General features: G+C 56.2%; 2 protein-coding genes across 4 annotated transcripts in view; both read left to right on the top strand.

The window, feature by feature from the left end:
• BAIAP2L2 (BAR/IMD domain containing adaptor protein 2 like 2) overlaps positions 1–13,405 on the top strand; it is a 28,295-nt gene extending 14,890 nt beyond the window's left edge. For all 3 annotated transcript variants that reach the window (XM_082636110.1, XM_082636111.1, XM_082636112.1), the window contains 7 exons: positions 8,238–8,390; positions 8,709–8,847; positions 9,015–9,237; positions 11,357–11,515; positions 11,842–12,049; positions 12,533–12,576; positions 12,777–13,405. In XM_082636110.1, coding sequence (XP_082492236.1) covers positions 8,238–8,390; positions 8,709–8,847; positions 9,015–9,237; positions 11,357–11,515; positions 11,842–12,049; positions 12,533–12,576; positions 12,777–12,852 — 1,002 coding nt within the window. In that variant the 3' untranslated portion in view covers positions 12,853–13,405. The remainder of the gene's footprint in view (positions 1–8,237; positions 8,391–8,708; positions 8,848–9,014; positions 9,238–11,356; positions 11,516–11,841; positions 12,050–12,532; positions 12,577–12,776) is intronic.
• Positions 13,406–15,271: 1,866 nt separating this feature from the next.
• SLC16A8 (solute carrier family 16 member 8) lies at positions 15,272–19,769 on the top strand (the record flags this gene model as incomplete). Its single annotated transcript, XM_082635626.1, has 4 exons — positions 15,272–15,485; positions 16,220–16,363; positions 16,604–17,425; positions 19,453–19,769. The coding sequence occupies 4 exons, from the start codon at positions 15,272–15,274 to the stop codon at positions 19,767–19,769; spliced, it is 1,497 nt and encodes a 498-aa protein (XP_082491752.1).
• Between the last annotated feature and the right edge of the window lie 1,726 nt (positions 19,770–21,495).

Below are 21,495 nucleotides of genomic sequence, written 5' to 3'. Positions count from 1 at the left end.
GAGAAATTGCATGAGTATTTTCTGCATATACACTGTTGGAATCCTTGCATCTCTGCAAATGTCTCACTTTTACCCTGCTGGTGAGGGCATATTGGCTGGTTGAAGGAGCTGCAGCCTTTTTTTTCTCATGGTCCAAGATGATTTGCCCCTGTTTTCTAGTGCTCGGTGTTGTAGATGCTAAGTCAAGTGCTGGTCTGTCTCCTTTCCCTTTTGTTTTGTTTTGTTTTGTTTTTTGCGGTACGCAGGCCTCCCACTGCTGCGGCCTCTCCCGTTGCGGAGCACAGGCTCGGGACGCGCAGGCTCAGCGGCCGTGGCTCACGGGCCCAGCCGCTCCGCGGCATGTGGGATCCTCCCGGACCGGGGCACGAACCCGCGTCCCCTGCATCGGCAGGTGGACTCCCAACCACTGCGCCACCAGGGAAGCCCCTCCTTTCCCTTTTAAGTAACAGGCTCTTTCTCTATGGATGCTTGGAGATTTTCTTTGTGTCCTTGCGACTCGGGAACTTGTCCCGGTACCACCTAGATGAGTGCCTGTCGGTGGCCCTTCAGCCTGCAGGCTCAAGTCTTTCTTCAGGTCTGGGGAGCTATTTCCTCTTCTGTTTCTTTAATTATTATCTCTCTGCCGTCATTACCTTTTCTCTTTCTGGAACTCCAATCATTTGAGCCTCCACATCTGTGACCATCTTCTCCCCCCACTATGTCTATTTCATTTCTTCTTGCTCAGTATTTTGAGATATTTCTCCTCCTTGACCTGCAGGCGACTGATTCTGTTCTCAACAGGACTGTCCTCTCTCTCTCTCTCTTTTTTTTTTTTAACATCTTTATTGGAGTATAATTGCTTTACAATGGTGTGTTAGGTTCTGCTTTATAACAAAGTGAATCAGCTGTACATATACCTATATCCCCATATCTCCTCCCTCTTGCATCTCCCTCCCACCCTCCCTATCCCACCCCGGACTGTCCTCTCTTTAGTTCATCTGTTCAATTTTAAATCTTAACATCATGCTTTGTCTGGGTAAGAAGGTCTTTGGTGGTAAGTACCCTTATCAAGTCCTTGTTAAGCTTGTCACTCCCTCCTCTCAGCTGCCGGGGTGGTTTGCTGTGTTCTCCCTGCTGACTACTGGGTCCTCTTAGGTGCCTTGTTTCTTTCCTTTGCCTCCTCATGGTCCTGTTCCCACTCTGGGTTGAGTTGAACTGCAAGGGCTCAGGCAGTGGTGCTGGCAAATGGGGGGGGGACAGGAGAATGGAGCAATCTCTACCCAGTAGGACCCCACTCTGCCCCAGGTCTTCCTTTTGCAAGCATCAGCTGTCACTCAGCCTCTCATGTGGAGAACCATAGCAGACAGGGCTTCTAGGGAAGGTTGTACAGGTTGTGTACTGCACAAGGAAGCCTGGCTGAGAGTAGAGCTATGCTGTGCTCTCCAAGCTGAACATACTGGTGCAGACTGTGTTTGCCTGAAGAAAGGAGCATCATTACCTTTGCCATCCTCTAAAGAAGCCATCCTCTAAAGAAGATGTGATATACACACACACACACACACACACACACACACATACACACACACACACAATGGAATATTACTCAGCCATAAAAAATGAAATAATGCCATTTGCAGCAACATGGATGGACCTAGAGATTATTATATTAAGTGAAGTAAGTCAAAGACAAATATCATATGTTCGTTTGTATCATTTTTTAGATTCCACATATATATGTCATATGATATATGATATGATATGATATATGTCATATCATATATGTGGAATCTAAAAAATGATACAAATGAACTTATTTAGAAAAGAGAAATAGACTCACAGACATAGAAACAAACTTATGGTTACCAAAGGCGATAGCAGAGGGTGGGGGGAGAGTTAAATTAGGAGTTTGGGATTAACATATGCACACTGCTATGTATAAAAAAGGTAAACAACAAGGACCTAATGTATAGCACAGGGAACTATACTCAATATCTTGTAATAACCTATAATGGAAAAGAATCTGAAAAAGAATGTATATGTGTGTGTGTGTGTGTGTGTGTGTGTGAATCACTTTGCTAACACAACATTGTAAATTAACTATACTTCAATTTTTAAAAATTTATCAAGAAGGGCTCCCCTGGTGGCGCAGTGGTTGACAGTCCGCCTGCCGATGCAGGGGACACGGGTTCGTGCCCCAGTCCGGGAAGATCCCACATGCCGCGGAGCGGCTGGGCCCGTGAGCCATGGCTGCTGAGCCTGCGCGTCCGGAGCCTGTGCTCCACAACGGGAGAGGCCACAACAGTGAGAGGCCCGCGTACCGCAAAAAAAAAAAAAAAAAAAAAAAAAAAAATTATCAAGAAAATTTAAAAGAAAAAGAGGCCATTCTCTCACCAAATGTGTACCCACCAGGCTCTGTCCATCCAGACAGAACATCTGTTTCTAAATTACAAAGAAGTACCTTATGGGCTAGCAGCTGCCCAAGTCTATGGATGCCTGGAACTCAGGAAAGCCAGCGGCCCCTCTCAAAGCACACTCAGGAGGGACACTTGATGTTGCCCTACCCAAGTGTCTCTGTGACTGCACTGCTCAGGCCCCTGAGCCCTGTTGCCTGGCCTCTCACTTGCAGATCCTCAGGCCCCTGCCAGCCCACTGGTGGTCAAAGTTCTGTCCTGCCTTCTGTGAAAGTCCAACAGGGGCCAAAGCCTCCCAATCACCCTTCTTGCATGTGGACTTGCCTACCTCCCTGGCCTGGCCCAGCTGTTGACCCCTCTGGGGAGGGGGATGCTGGAATCTACAGGAGGGGAGGGGCCAGGGCTGTTGGGAAACCATCCTTCCATCATTCCCTAAAAATCCTTGCATTTTTCCAATGTCATTTGTTCATTCATTCATTTATTCAACACATAGTCTTTGAGCCCAGATGACATATCAGGCTCTGGTTCTATTTGGTATCTGAGAGAGACCCACCCAGCCAGCCAACCTCTCTTTCCTGGCCACAAACACGGGCTCCTCTGCCCCTCCCCCAGCCTCATTGCTCTTTCTACTGCTTCCTATTTCTCTGTAGTCTTATTTAGTTTCTATATCCATTTCTTTGTATTCTTATTCAGTTTCCCAAATACTGTGCCCTGGCTGCAAATTCTGGCAAGTGATTTCATTTCTGAGTCTCATTTTCTTATCTGGAAAAGGAGGGAAATAATCACCCCTGCAGAAGGTGGGTGCGATGGTGGAGCCTGGCATATGCAGGAGCCCAGTGGGATTAGGTCCTCCTGCCCCTGCTCTCTCCCCTCCAAAGATGAAAACAAAGGCTCCCATTCAGGAGACCAGAGTGCTTGCAGTCAGCTGCCCCCAACAGCCAGCAGCCAACTCCCGCCTCCCCACCTCGAGGTCCTTACCTTGCCAGGTCCTCCCTGAGTCTCTGTTTCTGATCCCAGGGATCAGAAATCTGGTGCTGAGCAGAGGTGTGAGATGTGGCTGGATCCAGTGACTGATCCCAGCCCCGGCTGACATTCTCCCACTCTCACCACCGCACCCAGCCCCGGGCTCAGGGCTCGGCCTTCTCCCACCCTACCCCACCCCCACTGAGTGATCCTTCAGGGAGGAGCTGCTGCTTCTTCCTTTAAACGGTTATATTGAGATATAATTCACACACCATGAAATTCACCCATTTAAAGTGTGCAATTCAGCGGTGTAGTATAGGAACTTCCGTGGTGGTCCGGTGGGTAAGACTCCATTCTCCCAATGCAGGGGGCCCGTGTTCAATTCCTGGTCAGGGAACTAGATCCCACATGCTGCAACTAAAAGATCCCACATGCTGCAACTAAGACCCGGCACAGCCAAAATAAATAAATATTTTTTTAACAAGTGGTGTAGTATATTCACAGAGTTGTGCATCCATTGCCTCAAGTCAAGTTTAGAACATTTCATTACTGCTAAAAAAAAAAAAAATCAGTACTCCTTTGCGGTCATTCCTTGATCTTCCCATTCCCCCTTGCCCTAAGCTGCCACTAATCTACTTTCTGTCTCTATAGATTTGCCTTTTCTGGCAATTTCATATGAAAGGAATCGTACAATATGTAGTCCTTTGTGACTGGGTTCTTTCACTGAACATCATGTTTTTCAAGTTCATCAGTGTTGGAGCATGTATCCATACACCATTCCTTTTTATTGCCAAATAGGATTCCATCATCAGGATATGCCACATTTACTTACCCATTCATCAATTGATGGACATCTGGCTTGTTTCTACTGTTTGGCTATTATGAATGGTGCTGCTCTGGATATCCACGTAAAAGTTTTTCCGTGGACGTGTGTTTTCATTTCTCATGGGTATATAGGAGTGGAATTGCTGGATTGTATGGTAACTCTATGTTTAACTGTTTGAGGAACTTCCACACTCTTTCACCATTTTACATTCCCGCTACCAGTTTATGAGGTTTCCAATTTCTCCACATCTTTGCCAATACTTGTGACTGTCTTTTTTTTTTTTTTTTTTTTTTTGCGGTACGCGGGCCTCTCACTGTTGTGGCTTCTCCCGTTGCGAAGCACAGGCTCCGGATGCGCAGGCTCAGTGGCCATGGCTCACGGGCCCAGCCATTCCGCGGCATGTGGGATCTTCCTGGACCGGGGCACGAACCCGTGTCCCCTGCATCGGCAGGCGGACTCTCAACCACTGCGCCACCAGGGAAGCCCTGTCTTTTTGATTATAGCCATCCTAGTGAGTGTGGGGTGGTACCTCATTATGGTTTTGATTTGCATTTCCCTGATGGCTGATGATGCTGAGTATCTTTTCCCGTACTCACTGGCCATGTGTACATCTTCTTTGGAAGAAAACTCCTTTCCGCCTGTGTCTTGAACAGTTAACCTCCAATATTAAGAGGAGAGCTCACTCCTCCACTGGCTGCCTCCTGCTGAATGATCGCCCCCTCAGGAGGGAGCTGTGGATTGAATGAACCAGACTTCCGCTAGGTACAGGGGAATAGGTAGCATGTTGTCTGATCCATCTGGGCTTTAGGACATACACGATCTAACTCCTAAGACAGTGAAGCATAAATATGTACCTGTTAAGCATATCTGTACGCAGAATGCACAAGATTTAAAGAACTCTTAAGTGCCTGAGCACAGTAAGGTGTCTTTCTCATCTGTCTCCAATAATCGGTCCTTGCTTAGTCCAAGTCTAGTCAATAACACGCCTTTCTACCTCACCGTCAGCTTCTCTGAATCTATCGCAGTTGTGTAAGTATATCTCTAGGATAAATGCCTAGAAATGGGATTGGTGAGTCCAGGGATATAAGCATTGGCTGTACCAATTTACACTTCCACCAGCAATGACGGAGATTCCCTGTTTCCTTGACAACAGTATGTGAGCAAACTTTGATTTTTGGTAATCAAAAAGATAAAAATGGTATCAGTGTAGTTTTACACTTGTTACGCTTGTCTTATAAGTGAGATTGACATCTTTTCATGTTTCAGAGCCATTTGATTTTCTTTACTGTGACAGGTCAGTATCTTTTCCTCCATTTTTCTTATGAATTTGTAGGAGCTCTTTATATGTTGCTGAAATTAGCCCTTTCACAGTGATGAGTTGCAAATTATTTTCCCAGTTTGTCCTTTATCATTTGATTTTGCTTATTGTGAGTTTTGCCATGGTAAAAAAATTATTTTTATTTAGTCAAATTTATCAGTCTTTTATAGTTTAGGGGGTTTGTATCATACTTAGAATGGCTTTTCTTTTTTTAATATTTTTCTTACATGATTAATTTAATTTTTTAATTTTTATTTTATTTTTGGCTGCGTTGGATCTTCATTGCTGCATGCAGGCTTTCTCTAGTTGCGGCGAGCGGGGGGCTACTCTTCGTTGCGGTGCGCGGGCTTCTCATTGCGGTGGCTTCTCTTGTTGCGGAGCACGGGCTCTAGGCACGCAGGCTTCAGTAGTTGCGGCACGCAGGCTCAGTAGTTGTGGCTCACGGGCTCTAGAGCGCAGGCTCAGTAGTTGTGGTGCACTGGCTTAGTTGCTCCACAGCACGTGGGATCTTCCTGGACCAGGGATCAAACCCGTGTCCCCTGCATTGGCAGGCGGATTTTTAACCACTGCACCACCAGGGAAGTCCCAGAATGGCTTTTCCACTCTGTAAATATTTTTAACATTTTCCCATGGTCTCCTCTATGTTTCTTCCCAACCACTGGCTAAACTGCCTAAAGGCAGGGCTGAGGGGAGCCAGTGAAGTTGAGTGCCATCCAGGCCAGGACTCGGTGCTGAGGCCATTACTCCGAGAATCCCCTAGCACCCTGGCAGGCACTTTCAAATTGGACAAAAACCCTTTTTTAAATACGATAAGCAAAACTTAATGGTCTCACTTTGCTTACTGCCTCTGAAACAAGCGCACAAAGGCCTTTGGAGTTTTGTCTTTGGGCTGCTTTGCTAATTAACTATGCAAGGCGACAGAGGGGGCGGCCACCTAGCCACCAACTGAACTAGTTGCTCCTGTGACTTGAGGCGCTGAGCCTTTCTGTTTTGCTGCCTGAGATCAAATTTTCAGCAGCTGGGCCAGAATGAAGGGAAAAATCATGGAAATATAGTCACAGGAAGCTTCCTCAAGACAGACGAGTACAGGCCACTCCATTGCTTACTGGATGAGAGACCTCGAGCCAGTCATTAACTGCTCTGACCCTCAGCATCTTCTTCTATAAAATGGAGATAATAATGGCACCTACCTCGCAGGGCTACTGGCACCTACCTAGCAGGGCTACTGGGAGAATCGAATAGGATAATGGAGGTAAAGTCTTTAACACTGGGCCTGGCACAGAGTAGATGCTCAGCAAAGGGAAGCTTTTATTATTCCTAAGGTGACAATCCTGAACTTGGCCTTGAGGGAGCGAGTATTGGAGTAGAAAATGGAGAGACACTGATAACTGGAGAGCAGAGTGTTTTGATTGTACCTAGGATGACCTGAGTGACAACACAGAGAGGTCAATCCCACTGAAAGAAGTTTTATTACATACCACACTTCCCAAGAGAAAGGGTCATGACACACTACGCAGGGCCACATGGGAGGAGCACTGGGGGTTGGTCAAGAGGCAGAAGGAGCTAGGGGAAAGCATGGCCCAGAACCTTTGTTATGGTTTCCATGGGAAGGGATGGGCAAAGAAGGGTAAGCAAGTTTAAGTAAGTTTAGGATTGGATGGTTTGAATAATTTCAGTGGGCTCTGGGCTATAGGGGTTATTCTAATTGTCTGGTACCTGGCTTGGGTGATTTAGGGCAGGGGAAACTTTGGTTTGGTGTGTGAATTAGAAGGAGGTGATTGGGGATATGGGTTTTGGGTTGGTTGTTTTGCATATGAAAGGTGTGCTCCAAGCAAACTGTTTACTATCTCTAGGAATTATCTAGCCCTGTGAGGTGCAGTCTTTTCAGATTAACAAGGCCCCACGATGTCAAAGCATCATAAAGTACAGAAAATTAAAAACATGATTAATACAAACAGCAGGTCTAACATTTAAAACCTTCCCACCCTAAGTTGTTATGGACTATGTGGTCAGCAGCTGAGTTTCCTGTCCTTGAAGGTATTCAGGCAGAGTTAGATGCCCGTGTATTGGGGATACTAGAAAAGGGATGCTTACGTAGACTAAAGGGATAGACTGGAAAAAGTATTTGGAAGGCTTCTTTTAGAAAACTACTCAAACTGGCTTAAACAGAAAAGGTGTTTATTATTCTAGTCACTGGGAAGTTCAAGGGCTTCAGGTACAGTTGGATCCAGGAGCACACAAGATGTCATCAGAAATTTGCCACTGTCTGTTGCTTAGTTGAAGTGTCCTATGCCGGCTTCGCTCTATCCATTTAGCAAACCCCGTGAGGTGAGAGAATATATTTTTCCAGATTATTCCAGGGTAAGTTCTGGGACTGGGTTCTTTGGTAACAGTTTTTGGGTAGGTGCACATACCTGACTCCATCTCTGTAGCCAAGCCTGGACTGCACCCCTACCCCTGCATCAGACAGTAGGAGAGCCCCCGTCAAAGCAAAGACTGAGAGACGGGTCAGGGGAAACTCCTCCAGGAAAAGTGAGGGGCCTTTGACAAAAGACCGGGAGGGCTGGCCAGTGGGTGAACCCAAAGTGACCACAGCGATCTTTGGTTCCTTCCAGCTGGAAAGTCCGGTCATCCTCAGATTGCAGGGCCCGAGTTCCCGGGTCTAGGATGCCAGTTTTGAGTCCCCGGGATTCTGGGGTCTGCTTGGATCTCTCTGACCCCCGTGTCCCCACCCGGCCAGGCCCGGGGGATGCTCCAGAACCGCGTGCTGCTGTGGAAGGAGCAGTCGGAGGCCAGCCGCAGTCCGTCGCGCGCCCACTCCCCGGGCCTGCTGGGCCCCGTGCTGGGGCCGCCCTACCCCTCGGGCCGCCTGACGCCCACCCGCCTGGACATGGTGAGGCCCTGGGCGCCCCCGCCCCCGCCGCCGCCGTTCGCGCCCCCGCCGCCGTTCGCGCCCCCGCCGCCCCCGGCACCCTCTGCGGGGCCCTGGGGCCTGAGGCCCTCCGCCTGGAGCCTCTTCCCCCCGAGGGTCCCGTTCTACGAAGCGCCCCTCGGCCGGCCCTTCCGCCCCGGCGCGGCGCCCCCGTGGTTGCTCGGCCGCAGGCCAGAGAACCCCTACGCTGACGCCTGGGACTGGGGGTGGGGGCTGGACTAGGGCACCGCGGCCCCGCCCCTCCCCGCCCCACCCTCCCCTGCCCGTCTCCCCTCGCAGCCCCAGAGGCCTCTGGGAGAGTTCGGCTCCCCCCGCAGCCGGCACGGCTCCGGCTCCCACGGCCCCGAGCCCACTGAGGCGAGATACGCGTCCCAGCTGGAGCCAGAACGCCGGTCCCTGCCCCGGACGCCGTCCGCCTGTGAGTACCCCCGGCCCCCGAAACGCAGAGGGAGGGCCAGGTACCCAGGTTGGGGACCCGGGGCCGGGAAGAGGAACCGAGATTGCGCTGCAGCAGGAGGGATCGAGGGTAGACGCCAGGGAGAACTTCCCACCCACGTGCCGCGGCGCTCTCCTGCCCCTCGGCAGCCTCGCTCTACAGCAGCAGCAACGAGCGCTCGCGCTCCAACTCTTTCGGCGAGCGCCCGGGCTGCAGGGGCGGCGGCGGCGCCCGGCGAGTCCGCGCCCTGGTCTCCCACTCGGAGGGCGCCAACCACACGCTGCTGCGTTTTTCGGCCGGAGACGTTGTGGAGGTGCTGGTGCCGGAGGCCCAGAACGGCTGGCTCTATGGCAAGCTGGAGGGCTCATCCACGTGAGTAGGAGCCTCGGGGCGCAGGGTGGGTTGGAAGGAGGACCGGAAAGCCTGGGCTCCAGCTGCAACTGAGTCTTCCAGGATGGAGGCTGTCCCTGGGCCTTCGAACAACCCATCCCCCATCCCCTCCTCGTCCCACACCAGTTTCCTCATCCATTCAACGAGGGTAGGAAGAGTCTCTTTATCAAGTTCAGGGTGGTGGCCCTTGAGAGGGTGGTAGAGGATGGGGAATGGGAAGGTTCTCTCACAAGTGGGAACAATACAGAAACCCTATTGCTTGAGCACCTGCTGTGCGCTTTACACTAAGAGAGGGGGCAGCTTGCCTTCTACCCTGAGGGAGTCCGCCAAGCTCTGACGGAGGGAATGGACAGGGAGGGGGGCCAGGTGCAGGGGCGGTGCTGGGACCTTGCAAGCTGAGTGTGCTCACCTCCTTGCAGCCAGGCGCAGTGGAAATCCTTAAAGAACATAAACTGGGGCTGCTTTTGACACCATGAATAGAAGGGGGAGGCGAGGGAGTACACTGCAGTCTCGGTAAGCCTGGAGGAAAGTAGGGATCACTCTTTCTACCAGAGAAAAAGGGGAAGGTGGGAGCTTGCTGGAGCCAGGCAATGCCCCCCACAGGGCTTTATGGGCAAGAGACTGTGTGGTGCCCACGCCCACTCATGCTAAGGAGAGAGGAATGAATGAGGACAAGAAGAGGGGATGAATGAATGGAGCGTCGACAGGGGAGTCAGCAGGTGCATGTGAGGGTACCTGCCGGGATGGTCATGTGATTAGTAGATGGACAGGTGGAGGATGGATGAGGGCATAATGGCAGGTGGATGCATGCTCCTGTGAGCAGACGGGTAGATGGAAGGGGGCATGGGAGGATGCACGGATGTGGGGTGCGTGTATCGACTAATGGGTGATTGGAGAGGTGTGTGAGTGGGTTGATAGAGAGGCGGGCAGGTGGGCAAGTGCTGATGGATGGGTTAGTGGATTGGTGGTCCTTGGGTGGTTGCCCACATGGATCATGGATGGGTGATGCATGGATGGGATGACGTGTAGATAGATGGGTGGATAGCAGGTGACCGCATGGATCAGGAATGGAAAGAGGAGCCGGTGGGTAGAGACGCGACTAAGAGCACGAGTAGTGGAAAAAACACCTGCTTTGCAGACCCGCGTCAGAGGGCAGCAGGGTGCCGCCCTGAAAGTCCCCAAAACAGGTGTGTAGCAAACCTCCTGGGGACCTGATTATAAAACCACCTAGATCTGAGCTCTCAAACCGCGTTTCCGGGACATCGTTATTCTTTCTGAGACTCAGGTTAGGGAAAACAATGACAAGTTTCATCAGTAGGCACTTTATGGTGAAAACAGAAGTAAAACGTTCTGAAATGGTTTTATTCTGTCAGTTTGACTTGAAATAGCTTCCAGTTACCTATAGGTGAGAATGTTATTGATCGGGTTTGGGGATCTAAGGTGGCTGTTTGGAGAACACTTTCCCAGATGTTCTGCAAGAATCTGACGGGTTCCGTGGAGTCTGAAAAGGCTAAGGAACATCGATCATAGTGCCTCTCCCTCAACCCTGGCTGCTCTGGAGATGCAGTAATGAGCCTCCAGCCAGACAAAGACTCCAAGAGCAGGGTGGCTGGGGTCACCGGGACCAGAGGGCCTATGGTGGAGGGTTGGTAGCCAGGCACCCCCGGCTCTGGTTCCCCTTCCTCTGGGCTCCTACAGCTGCCTTTGGTCCCCCCCACCGGTCCCCTTTGCCTCACCCTTGTAATCATCTGTTTGTGGGTCTGTCTCCCCCGCAGGCTGGCTGGGAGCCCCTGGGGAGCAGGGACTGCATCTGGCTCTCGGTGGGACCTCGTGTGGTGGGTACTCAGCAAGTAGGGAATGAAGCTGGTCACCACATGTCCTTGGATACAATGCTTTCCTTCTCGGATCTCCAGTCCCTCCTCTCTAAGGCGCCCCAGCCCCTGGTGGGACATGAGGCTGGATGAGTGGCTTTGAATGTCGGGAAAGACCTCCTTCAAAGGATGAAATGAGTTACTCTTAGAGCCAGGCCTGGCACACATCTACTCCTCTTAGAAATGGTATTTTGACCACCATTGTCGGGCCTTTTGCTTCCACCCCACAGGAGCGGCTGGTTCCCCGAGGCCTATGTGAAGCCTCTGGAGGAGCTGCCCATGAATCCCATGAACGCCTTGAACCCCGTGACCTCCATGAATCCCACGAACCCCTTGAACCCAGTGACGTCCATGAACCCCATGAGCCCTATGAATGAGCTGCCTTCCAGGTACCGCTGTGGTCAGAGACGGGGCAGGGGCGGGGACTCCAGTGGGGGGTGGCCCCACCCACCAGGAAGGGCATCTCTGAGCTGCAGTCCGTAGTTAGCCCAACCTCCTTCAGCTCCTGGAGAAAGGGCACCCCCATCTCTCTACATGTGAAGGTCATGTGTCCATCCCTCTGCCTCCCCTCAGGACTGCCTTCAAGCCAACAGTCTCCTCTCACCCAGGGGCAAGGGAGGAGGATGTAGGATGCTCAGGAGCCCAGCAGATGGGGTGGGTGGTGGGGGTTGCAGCAGGGCCTGCCCCTTCCCGTCCCTCCTTTCTCTGGGCTCAGGTCCTACCCACTCCGGGGCAGCCACAGCCTTGATGACCTCCTGGACCGGCCAGGCAACTCCACAGCATCCTCAGACTACTGGGATGGCCAGTCCCGCTCCCGAACCCCGAGCCGGGTCCCGAGCCGCACCCCCAGCCCCACACCTACACCCTTGCCTGGCAGCCGCCGAAGTAGCATGGGCAGCATGGGGGTGGCCAGTGACATCAAGGTGAGCCCCCTCCCCCAGTCTGCCCTCAGCCCTGGGGTGGTCCAGTGGGCAGGAAGACTGGAGACCAGGTAACCCTCCCTGCCCTGCCATTGGCTGTCTGGCAGGGGATCCTCTCACTCCAGCCTCAGTCTGCCCATCTGTGCCGGGAGGGGTGGGATGGGCTTCTGAGTCTGGGGTGGAGGGTGGGGGGAATGCATTCCTCTAGTGGATGGGAGCCCCGGGCTCCTGCTGGGATTACTGGAAAAGGCCCCCCCCTGGGGGTGGTGTTAGCCCTGGGAGATGGCACTTTGGCCCAGAGGCTCCTCAAGTCTGAAACCCACAGCATTTTGGGTTTCGGAAGGCTGGACCTCATTTCCCAGAAGCCTGGTGCTGCAGGGGCCTCTGGTCCAGTCCTCTGCCCTGCTGGATTGGGTTGTTGGCGGGGGCAGGGGCTCACTTGCTCCTTCCCTCCCAAACCTGGCCCTCCCTCCCCACTCCCTGCAGAAACTCATGTCCTGGGAGCAGCAACCCCCAGAGCTCTTCCCTCGGTGAGTCCTTGAGTGAGGGTCAGAGGGGGCCGGGCTCAGCAGAGGGCCGTGGAGGGGAAACAAAGGTGGGCGTGAGTGGAGGTGAACCGACGGGGACAGGAGGTAGGGGGGACACCTGTCTCAGATGCCCAGCTGCCTTCCCTGGATCCACAGCCAGCTGGGGACCTGGGCCCCTCTCACCCCCTCCTCTCCCCCAACAGGGGCACAAACCCCTTTGCCACCGTAAAGCTGCGTCCCACCGTCACCAATGACCGCTCAGCGCCCCTCATCCACTGAGGTGCCTTCCTCCACCAGGGGTCTGAGGTCGTCCCCCCAACACCTGCCTGGAGGCTGCCCAGAGCTGGCGGCAGCAGAAGCAGCAGCAGTGGATCCAAGGAGCCGGGGCCCTGGTACCGGGGCAGCTGCCCTTCCCCAGACCACGCCCCAGCCTGAGCCGTTCCAAAGGCACTGGCCTGGGGTCTGGGGACTTCAAAATAAAGCAGCCGGAAGTGGGGGACAGAACCAGTTCTTCCCCTCCAGGGGCCCCAGACTCTCCCTGGGGGCCTGCCTCATGCCCCCCAACCTCTTTCCCTCTTCTCTGTCCCAGTGAGGAGGAGCCCCTTGCACACCCCCTCCCCTGCCCCACACACCTCCCCTGTTTAACTTTTGTAAACGGTGAGAAATAAAGCAAGTGAGACATGGCAGCGGGACTGGTGGAGTCTGACTTGGGGGACAGGGTGGGACAGGGTGGGGACGGAGACCTCCCACTGGAGAAGGGAGTCCGGAAGGTCCTAAATGTCACTGGCAGTTCCCTGGGAGGCCTCACTCACTCCCAGCCCCTCACATCCCTCATTTTAAGTCTTTAGGTCTGGCCTAACTCCTGCAAACTGTACTCCCCCCCATCTCTGGCCCAGGCTCATTTCTGCTGTGGGTTCCCTAGAGCCAGAGGGATGGCAGTGGCTGAGGCCTGGGACCATCAGCAAGTCACCCTCCGGTGCCCTGGGACACAGCACCCTTTGTTCTGGCCCATCCCCACCCCCTCAGTCCCAGGCTCTGGCTTGGATTAGCCTTATCCAGGGGAAAGCCATGGAGGCCCCTCCTGGAATGTGGCCTGGGGGCGGAGGGCAGGCGAGGAGTTGAGGTGATTAGGGCTGGTGGGGTCTCTCCAGGGCAGGGCTGTGCCCTTTGTACCACTCGGACCCCCCAGGGCAGGGCTCTCTGTGTTCTCTGCCCGAAGCTCCAGGAGGTGAAGGGGCCCCCCTATCTCTAGCTCTCCCTGGATGGGCCTGGGACAGGGAGCCCCACCATGCGGCCCAGCCTGGCCCTGTGCTGCAGTGGCTGCCTGGCCCTTCTCCCCTCCCCGTGGAAAGCCTCTTAGAGGAGATGGGGGTGGGGAACACTAAGCCCCAGGCTTGGGGGAACGAGCTGTTGAGTGGCTGATCTGCAGGAAGCCTGGGAGTCTTCAGCTGCAGCCCCCATCGGGGCTAGGCTTTCACAGGGGAGCCAGTGGGGCAGCCCCTCCCTGCAGGCCTCAGGAGATGCGAGGCTGGACACCCAAACCCACGGGACGGCTCAGGTAAGTGTGCAGCGACAGCTGTCAGGGACCACCTCTTGTCCTGGTCCTCAGGTGGCTGCAGCTGTGGTGACCAAGCCAGAACTTGGTCCTGGTGGGGCAGGGGCAGAGTCCCACGGGGCCCTTGGCATTGCCCAAGGCCAGGCGGGAGACCCCAGCGCAGAGGGGTTGCAGGAGGGAGGGAGGCTCCAGCTGTGGGCTGGTCCATCCTGCCTGTGAGGCCCCCCTCCTGGTCTGTTATGGGGGCAATGGGGGTGCTGTGTGAACCCCTGGGTGGAGCTCTGGAAATGTGGACGGGTTGGGGGCTGCTAAGGGTTTGGAGGGCAGAGGGTCTCTCTCCCAGTGCCCCCTCAAAGGTCTGCATCTGTCCAGTGGAGCCAGAGATCTGACCCTCCCCACACCAAGATCCCCAGCTGGTCTGGGGTGTTCAGTCACCCACCTTACAGGTGGGAAAACTGAGGCTCAGCAAGGGGAGGGGAGCTGCCCAAGTCACGGAGCAAGTCCATGGCTAAGCTGGGATGAATTGGAACTCAGCTCCCTTGGCTTCTGAGACAAGGCTAATATTGTTACAACATGTTTTGGTTTTTCTTTCATAATTTTCTAAATGACAATAGACATTCCTGATCACTGAGAAAAATTAGGTACATACCCCAAGGCCAAGGAGGAAAATGAACTCCGCCCATTTTGCCGCTGGCACTTGTCTCCCCCTCCACCCCACACCTTGTTTGTTCCGTTGCCCTGAGACCCCCACATGTACACCCTGGGGACATTGCCGGTCCCCACGCATGCCTCCAGTCACACACTGGCTGTTGGCTTTCCCACTCATCCGAACCCCTTCTCCTGACACTACTAGGTCCTGAGGGGCAAGGAGTATCCTCCAGAGGGAGTCTTCCTGAAGTTAAGACTCAGGTGGGAACGACTCTATTACCCACCCCTCATCCTTCACGCCCCTTGGAGGAGGGGAGATTCGGGGTGAGGTCCTACCTCGGTTTCCCCTCCTGGCTCCATTCCCTGAGCAGGGCTCCCGCGGGTAGCCCTGTGCCTCAGTTTCCCCACACCGGGGTCTCCGTCCCCCTTTCTTGTCTGGGCTACAGACCCTCGCCGCTCCCTCTTGTCCCCTCTCCTCCAGCAGAGGCGGTGACAATGGGCACTAGAGGCCCCCGGCGGGGCCCTGGCCCCCCAGACGGCGGCTGGGGCTGGGCCGTGCTGGGCGCCTGCTTCGTGGTCACCGGTTTCGCCTATGGCTTCCCCAAGGCCGTGAGCGTCTTCTTCCGCGCGCTTATGCGTGACTTCGGCGCGGGCTACAGCGACACGGCCTGGGTATCCTCCATCATGCTCGCCATGCTCTACGGGACAGGTCAGCGCCCCTCGCGGATCCCTCCCCCCTCCCCCAGGCCCAGGATTGAGGATCCGGATCAGGGACCAGGAGACACCCGACCCCTTGAGCATCTTCCCCCAGGCCCCTCGGGGTGGGCATGGAAACCCCTTCCTTCCTGTGGAAACATTAGCACCAGAGAGGGGAGCAGAGGGCAGGAGGGTGGCAGCGGCCAGAGGTGGAGCCCACACCCAGGTGGCTGACCTGTCAAGCTTGGCCAGCTGGAAGGGCCCCTCCGTTTCTGTCAAAAGACCCACACCCGCCTGTGTTACAGGTGGGAAAACTAAGATCTAAATAAGATTCCCAGTCCCAAAGCTCTAACCACCTGTGGGGTGGGGGAGATGCTGGAGTTATCCTGGCCAGGAAGCGTGGAGGGGTGGAGGTGAGGGATGGGGGAAGCCTGGGGAGGAAGGCAGCTCAAGCTGTGATTCCAGCTGTGAAGATAATAAAGAGAATGGGGTCCACCCCTTCTGCTTTAATGTTCCGTGTTCTCAGGAGGGCTGGGGACCAGTATAGAGGCTCCTCCCCTGCATCCCCCCATATGGCTCTCTTTGGTCTGTCCCAGCCAAGATAGTGACCTTGGCCACAACACTGCCCTCTCTGAACCGGGGGTGACCTCATTCCTTCAAGCCGTCTTTCAAGGCTGGGAGGTACAAAGCCTGGAGTGTCTACCAGAGAGGGGTCCAGCCTGATTGGTGATCCTGCCCTGTCCACAGGCCCGGTGTCCAGCATCCTCGTGACCCGCTTTGGCTGTCGCCCGGTGATGCTGGTGGGTGGACTGTTGGCCTCGGCCGGCATGGTCCTAGCATCCTTCGCCACGCGCCTCCTGGAGCTATACCTGACAGCTGGGGTGCTCACAGGTGAGGGCGCCCACTGCTCTCCTCCCCGTGGGGGTCGGGGTGCAGTGGGGGTCAGCAGCCCTTGCTGCAAGACCTCCTGTCCTCAGTTTCCCCACGAGGGGCGGTCCTCATCCTTCGGCCCCGTTCCCACCCCCCACCCCGGGGTCTGCCCACCCTGTCGGGACCTCGCCCCTCCCTCCCGCCGGGGCCTGGGGTGGGGGCGCTCTCGGGGAGCCCGTCACAGCACCGCCTCGCCCACAGGCCTGGGCCTGGCCCTCAACTTCCAGCCGTCGCTCATCATGCTGGGGTTGTATTTCGAGCGGCGGCGGCCTCTGGCCAACGGGCTGGCGGCGGCCGGCAGCCCCGTGTTCCTGTCGGCGCTGTCGCCGCTCGGCCAGCAGCTGCTCGAGCACTTCGGCTGGCGCGGCGGCTTCCTGCTGCTCGGCGGCCTCTTGCTGCATTGCTGCGCGTGCGGCGCCGTCATGCGGCCGCCACCCGGCCCGCGGCCGCGCAGGAACAGCGCGGGCGACGCTCCCGGGGAGGCGGAGGCGGACAGTGCGGGACTGCGCTTGCGCGAGGCGCCCTCTGGTGGCCGGACCCGCCAGCGCCTGCTGGACGTGACCGTGTGCACCGACCGCGCCTTCGCGGTGTACGCCGTCACCAAGTTCCTGATGGCGCTCGGGCTCTTCGTGCCCGCCATCCTGTTGGTGAACTACGCCAAGGACGCGGGCGTGCCTGACTCCGAGGCTGCCTTCCTGCTCTCCATCGTGGGCTTCGTAGACATCGTGGCAAGGCCTGCATGCGGCGCCCTGGCCGGCCTGGCGCGCCTGCGGCCGCATGTCGCCTACCTCTTCAGCCTGGCCCTGATGGCCAACGGGCTCACGGACCTGAGCAGCGCGCGCGCGCGCACCTACGGCGCCCTTGTCGCCTTCTGTGTCGCCTTCGGCCTCTCCTACGGCATGGTGGGCGCCCTGCAGTTCGAGGTGCTCATGGCGGCTGTGGGTGCGGCCCGATTCCCCAGTGCGCTGGGCCTGGTGCTACTCCTCGAGGCTGTGGCTGTGCTCATCGGACCGCCCTCTGCCGGTGCGCGCCGCAGGAGGAGAGGGTGACGCGGCCTAGTGCCCCTAAGCCCAAGGGAAGCCCCCTCCCTATCCCAGATGGAACGTCCAGGGATGAGAGAGGGGAAGGGACCCATGGGGGGTGGGGAGGGGGGAGAGACAGCCCGGTGGGGTAGACTCCCCTTACCATGGCCAGTTAGCCTCCCCTCCAGGCGGTACTACCAGCTCAGGGTGGGGATGGAAAAGCCGGGAAATGTGCCAGGAAGAACCCAACACGGATAGTAGCTGGCCCACTGGCTCATCTCCAGCAGATGGCACAAAGGCCTTGTGAAGTGCAGATGCGTATTCTCCTTTTGCAGGTGGGGGAACTGAGGCCCAGAGGCCCAGTACAGGTTGCAGTCCCAGAATCAGAGTGGAGCCCTGCCCAGTGCTCAGTGCCCATACCTTGGAAACACTGTATCTGAGTGCTCTAGTCTCCCCAGCCTCTAAGGGTGACTGGAATAGGGAGAGTCCTTGGGGCACCAGGAGCAGAGTGGGAGGGCTCATTCCGCTCACAGAGAGGCGGGGCATGGGAGTCTCCGCTGTGCACACCGCCTGCTGGGCGCTCTACACATCATAGGAAATCCTCCTGACGGTGGTAGGGGAAGGCTTCCTGCAGGGGCTGGCATGAAGGCAGTCTCACGGGGCAGGACAGGACCCCCCAGGAGAGGGCACAGGGAGTGTTTGGGGGACACTGTTCCTATACAAGTAAGGCAGGAGCTAGGATCAGAAAGGTGTGGGTGGGGGACATTAGGGTCTTGCTGGGTTGTCAGGTCATCCCTGAAACAGCAGGAAGCCTGCCTGTGAGCAGGAGAGAGCTGAGGTCAGGCTGTAGGATGGAGCAATGACGGGGGCTACCTTTGCTAGGGCCCAGGCTGCACCCGAGATGAGGTGAGCTGCCCATTCTTCCAGGGCTGGGCTAGCTGAGTGCCGTCATCAAGCTTTGTCACCTCACCTGACCCTGAATTTCCACTTCAGTGCAGTGGGAATTGCACTGAACCTGAACCCCTATGTGAGCAGCCCCCAAGCCCAACCACCAAAAGCTATAAAACCAGCCAGAGGCTCAGGGACACATCTTCCATTTTCTTGGGTGACCCTGGGGTGGATCTAATAGGCAGAGAAGGCACGTGGGGTGAGAAGAAGGTGAGGGACACCACGGGGCTGTGTGTGGAAGGGGCGGGGCTGGCTGGCTGGGCAGGGGTCAGGAAGGCAAGTCTGGGGTACTGCTCAGAGGGGCTCAGGCGGGCAGCTGGCTTGGGGGACTCCAGGGAACCTCCCCAAGGCCTCAGAGATACAGACTGAGGGGTCACAGCCTGGTATGGACAGCCACAAGGATGCCTCCGAGAGAGGGGGGAGCCCACTGAGGAACCACACTTTAGGGGAAGTATTTGCAATGAAAAGATTTTGCCGAGTATGAAAGTAACATGTACCTGTGATAGAAAACTTGGAAAATACACAGAAGGCAACAGGAGTTCTACAAGCCCTGTCCCCAGCCCCCGTGCTAATGATAGTTCAGTCCTGGGTACACTGGGCCTCCTGGGAGGGGGGAGGCCTGGGGGTTGTGGGGAGAGCTGAGCCAGGCTCCTGAAGACCAAGGAGGTTAAGTGGAATGGAAAGAACAAGAGTTGGGGGCCCCCAGGAGAGCAGGGCTAAGACCAGTGCACTCCCCACTCACAGGTCAAATATCCCCAGCTGGGCAAGTCCCAGGGTACATGTGGGGTTGGAATCCTGAGGACAGGAGGTCCCTTGTAAACTGTGAAGTGCTGCCTCACCAAAGGCCCCATATCACTTAAGAAATTGAGGTCCAGGGAGGTGAAGTGACAGTGTTAAGATCTCAAATGGCAGAACCCTCATGGATTTTTGCATCTGTGAAATGGGAACAAAGACTGGGGCATGTGTGTGTGTTACCCGTGGGCCCCACCAAGAGCACTGCCCTTACCTGAGGGTGTGGGTGTATGTGTGAAGGGTGGGCTCCCCCGCAGGCCCTCACCTCCCCATCCGCCCTCCCCGCAGGCCGCCTGGTGGACGCGCTGAAGAACTACGAGATCATCTTCTACCTGGCAGGCTCTGAGGTGGCCCTGGCCGGGATCTTCATGGCTGTCGCCACCAAGTGTTGCCTGCGCCGCTCTCAGGACGCCACGCCCAGCCCAGGCACCAAGGGCAGGGCCAGCGACACGGAGGATGCTGAGGCTGAAGTGGACTCTGAGCCCTTGCCTACCAGCGCCGAGGAGCCCGGTGGCCTCGAAGCCCTGGAGGTGCCGAGCCCAGGGACTGGGCCCTCGGAACCCGAGATGGAGGCAGAGCCGGGGCTAGACTCCGAGCCTGTGTAGCGCGGGGGCACTAGGTGGGGTGGCCAGGGACTTCAGGAATGGGGCTTCCCCTCTCAGAGCCCCGGCTACCCCAACAGGGCCTGGCACACGGGAGGCTGCTCTGGTGGTCACCCCCAGGGTCCATGCCGGGAGCTGCCTCCCTCATCTGCCCACTGGCCCTGGCCCCCGCAGTGAAGCTGCTGTGCATGGCAGGGTCTGGGCCTGTGTGAATCTTAAGTCCATAAAGCTGAGCTGAAAGAGGTCCTGTTCCTGCGCCTCTGGCTGCTACCTGGGGGATGGGTTAGCAGGGAGTCTGAGAGGCTCTCCCTGGGGCCCTCCGACCCCCCCCCCACCGTGGGTGTTGGGGTGGAAGTGGCAGAGGTGCAGGACGGCAGGGGAAAGTGTCCCAGCTCCAGCCCCCGCTGCTCGGAGCTGTACACTGAAGCCCCTGCTGGCAGCACCTGCCACTGGAGCAGCCCAGAGCAGAGAGAGCGCAGGTCCAAGTGGAGGGCTGGGGCTGGATCCTGGCCCTGGAGGTGGAGAGTACCTGACGCTATGACTCCATCCTGTGGACAGCAGGGGGGTGGGGGAGGGGGGAACGGCACCTGCCCTGCCCCCTCACCTTCCTAAGAGGGACCCTCTTCCAGCCCGGCTCTGGGTCTCCTCTCTCTAGGGGATAAACTCGGGTGTCCTGGGACCTTTGCTCTGGACGTGTCCCTAGGGACGCCACTGCGGACCCTGGCATCTGCTCCCCCCAACGCCAGTGGAGTCCCAGGGATAGCTCCTCAATGGCACTTTGAGTCAAGTGCATGGAGCTCCAGGTCTCACCCTGGCTAGGAAGGTTTAGGGATCTATTTAAGTATTCATTCTCTTCCCACAAACCAGACACCCCTTTCCTTGCCTCCCTGCCTCCGAATCACCAGCTTGGTGACCCGGGCCCAGTGGAGGAAGCAGCCTTCCCACCGCCGACCCTGACTCTATTCATCCGTACTCCTCAGGGGAGCCTATTCCACTGGTGACCCCCTCCCCACTGGGCTCATTTTCCATCCACGTCCCAGGAAGGTGTGGGGAGCCCCTGCAGATGCCTGGCCAACAGTCACTGTGTCTGTGCTTTCCCCTAAGCCACTACAACAGTGACTACATCTTGTCTTGTTTAACAAACCCTCACAGAGCGCTGACTGTGCCAGGCACCGTGCTAAGCCCTTCACAAATGTTAACTCATCTCATCCTCAGTAAGGACCCAAGAAGGTAGGTACCCTCTTTAGCCGCACTCAGATAGGGAAACTGAGGCACAGGAAGTGAGGAGGTAGCTCAGGGTCACAGAAGCTATGACTGGAACCTAGGCTGTCGGTTCCAGCCTGTGCCCTTGGCCTCCACACTGGCTGCCCCTTCAGGGAGGTGGTATAGTCTGACAGTTCTAGGGGATCTACGTGGTGACAGCCCATCCCTCTCTCTACACTCCCAATCCTGCCTGAGGATCCCATTCAGGTCTCTGCCCAGGACCCACACACGCAAACCTAATAAGCAGGAAACTACCCCCCGCCCCGGCCATTGTGAACCCTGCCCACCTCTCACACCCTCCTGCACCCCTCCCATTCTCAGGACGAGCACATATTTCATTGTCCAAACAGGGACACTTTGAGAGTGAAAAGGGCCACTATTCATAATTACACTAGGACCACAGGTGTGGACTGGGACTGTCCAGGTGAAGCCGGACACATGGGGTACTAGTGTGGTACTGCCCACT

This window comes from Mesoplodon mirus, assembly GCF_964341445.2.
Source record: "Mesoplodon mirus genome assembly, chromosome: 11".
NCBI classification, from domain to species: domain Eukaryota; kingdom Metazoa; phylum Chordata; class Mammalia; order Artiodactyla; family Ziphiidae; genus Mesoplodon; species Mesoplodon mirus.
This window is presented reverse-complemented; position numbering and strand designations above follow the sequence as displayed.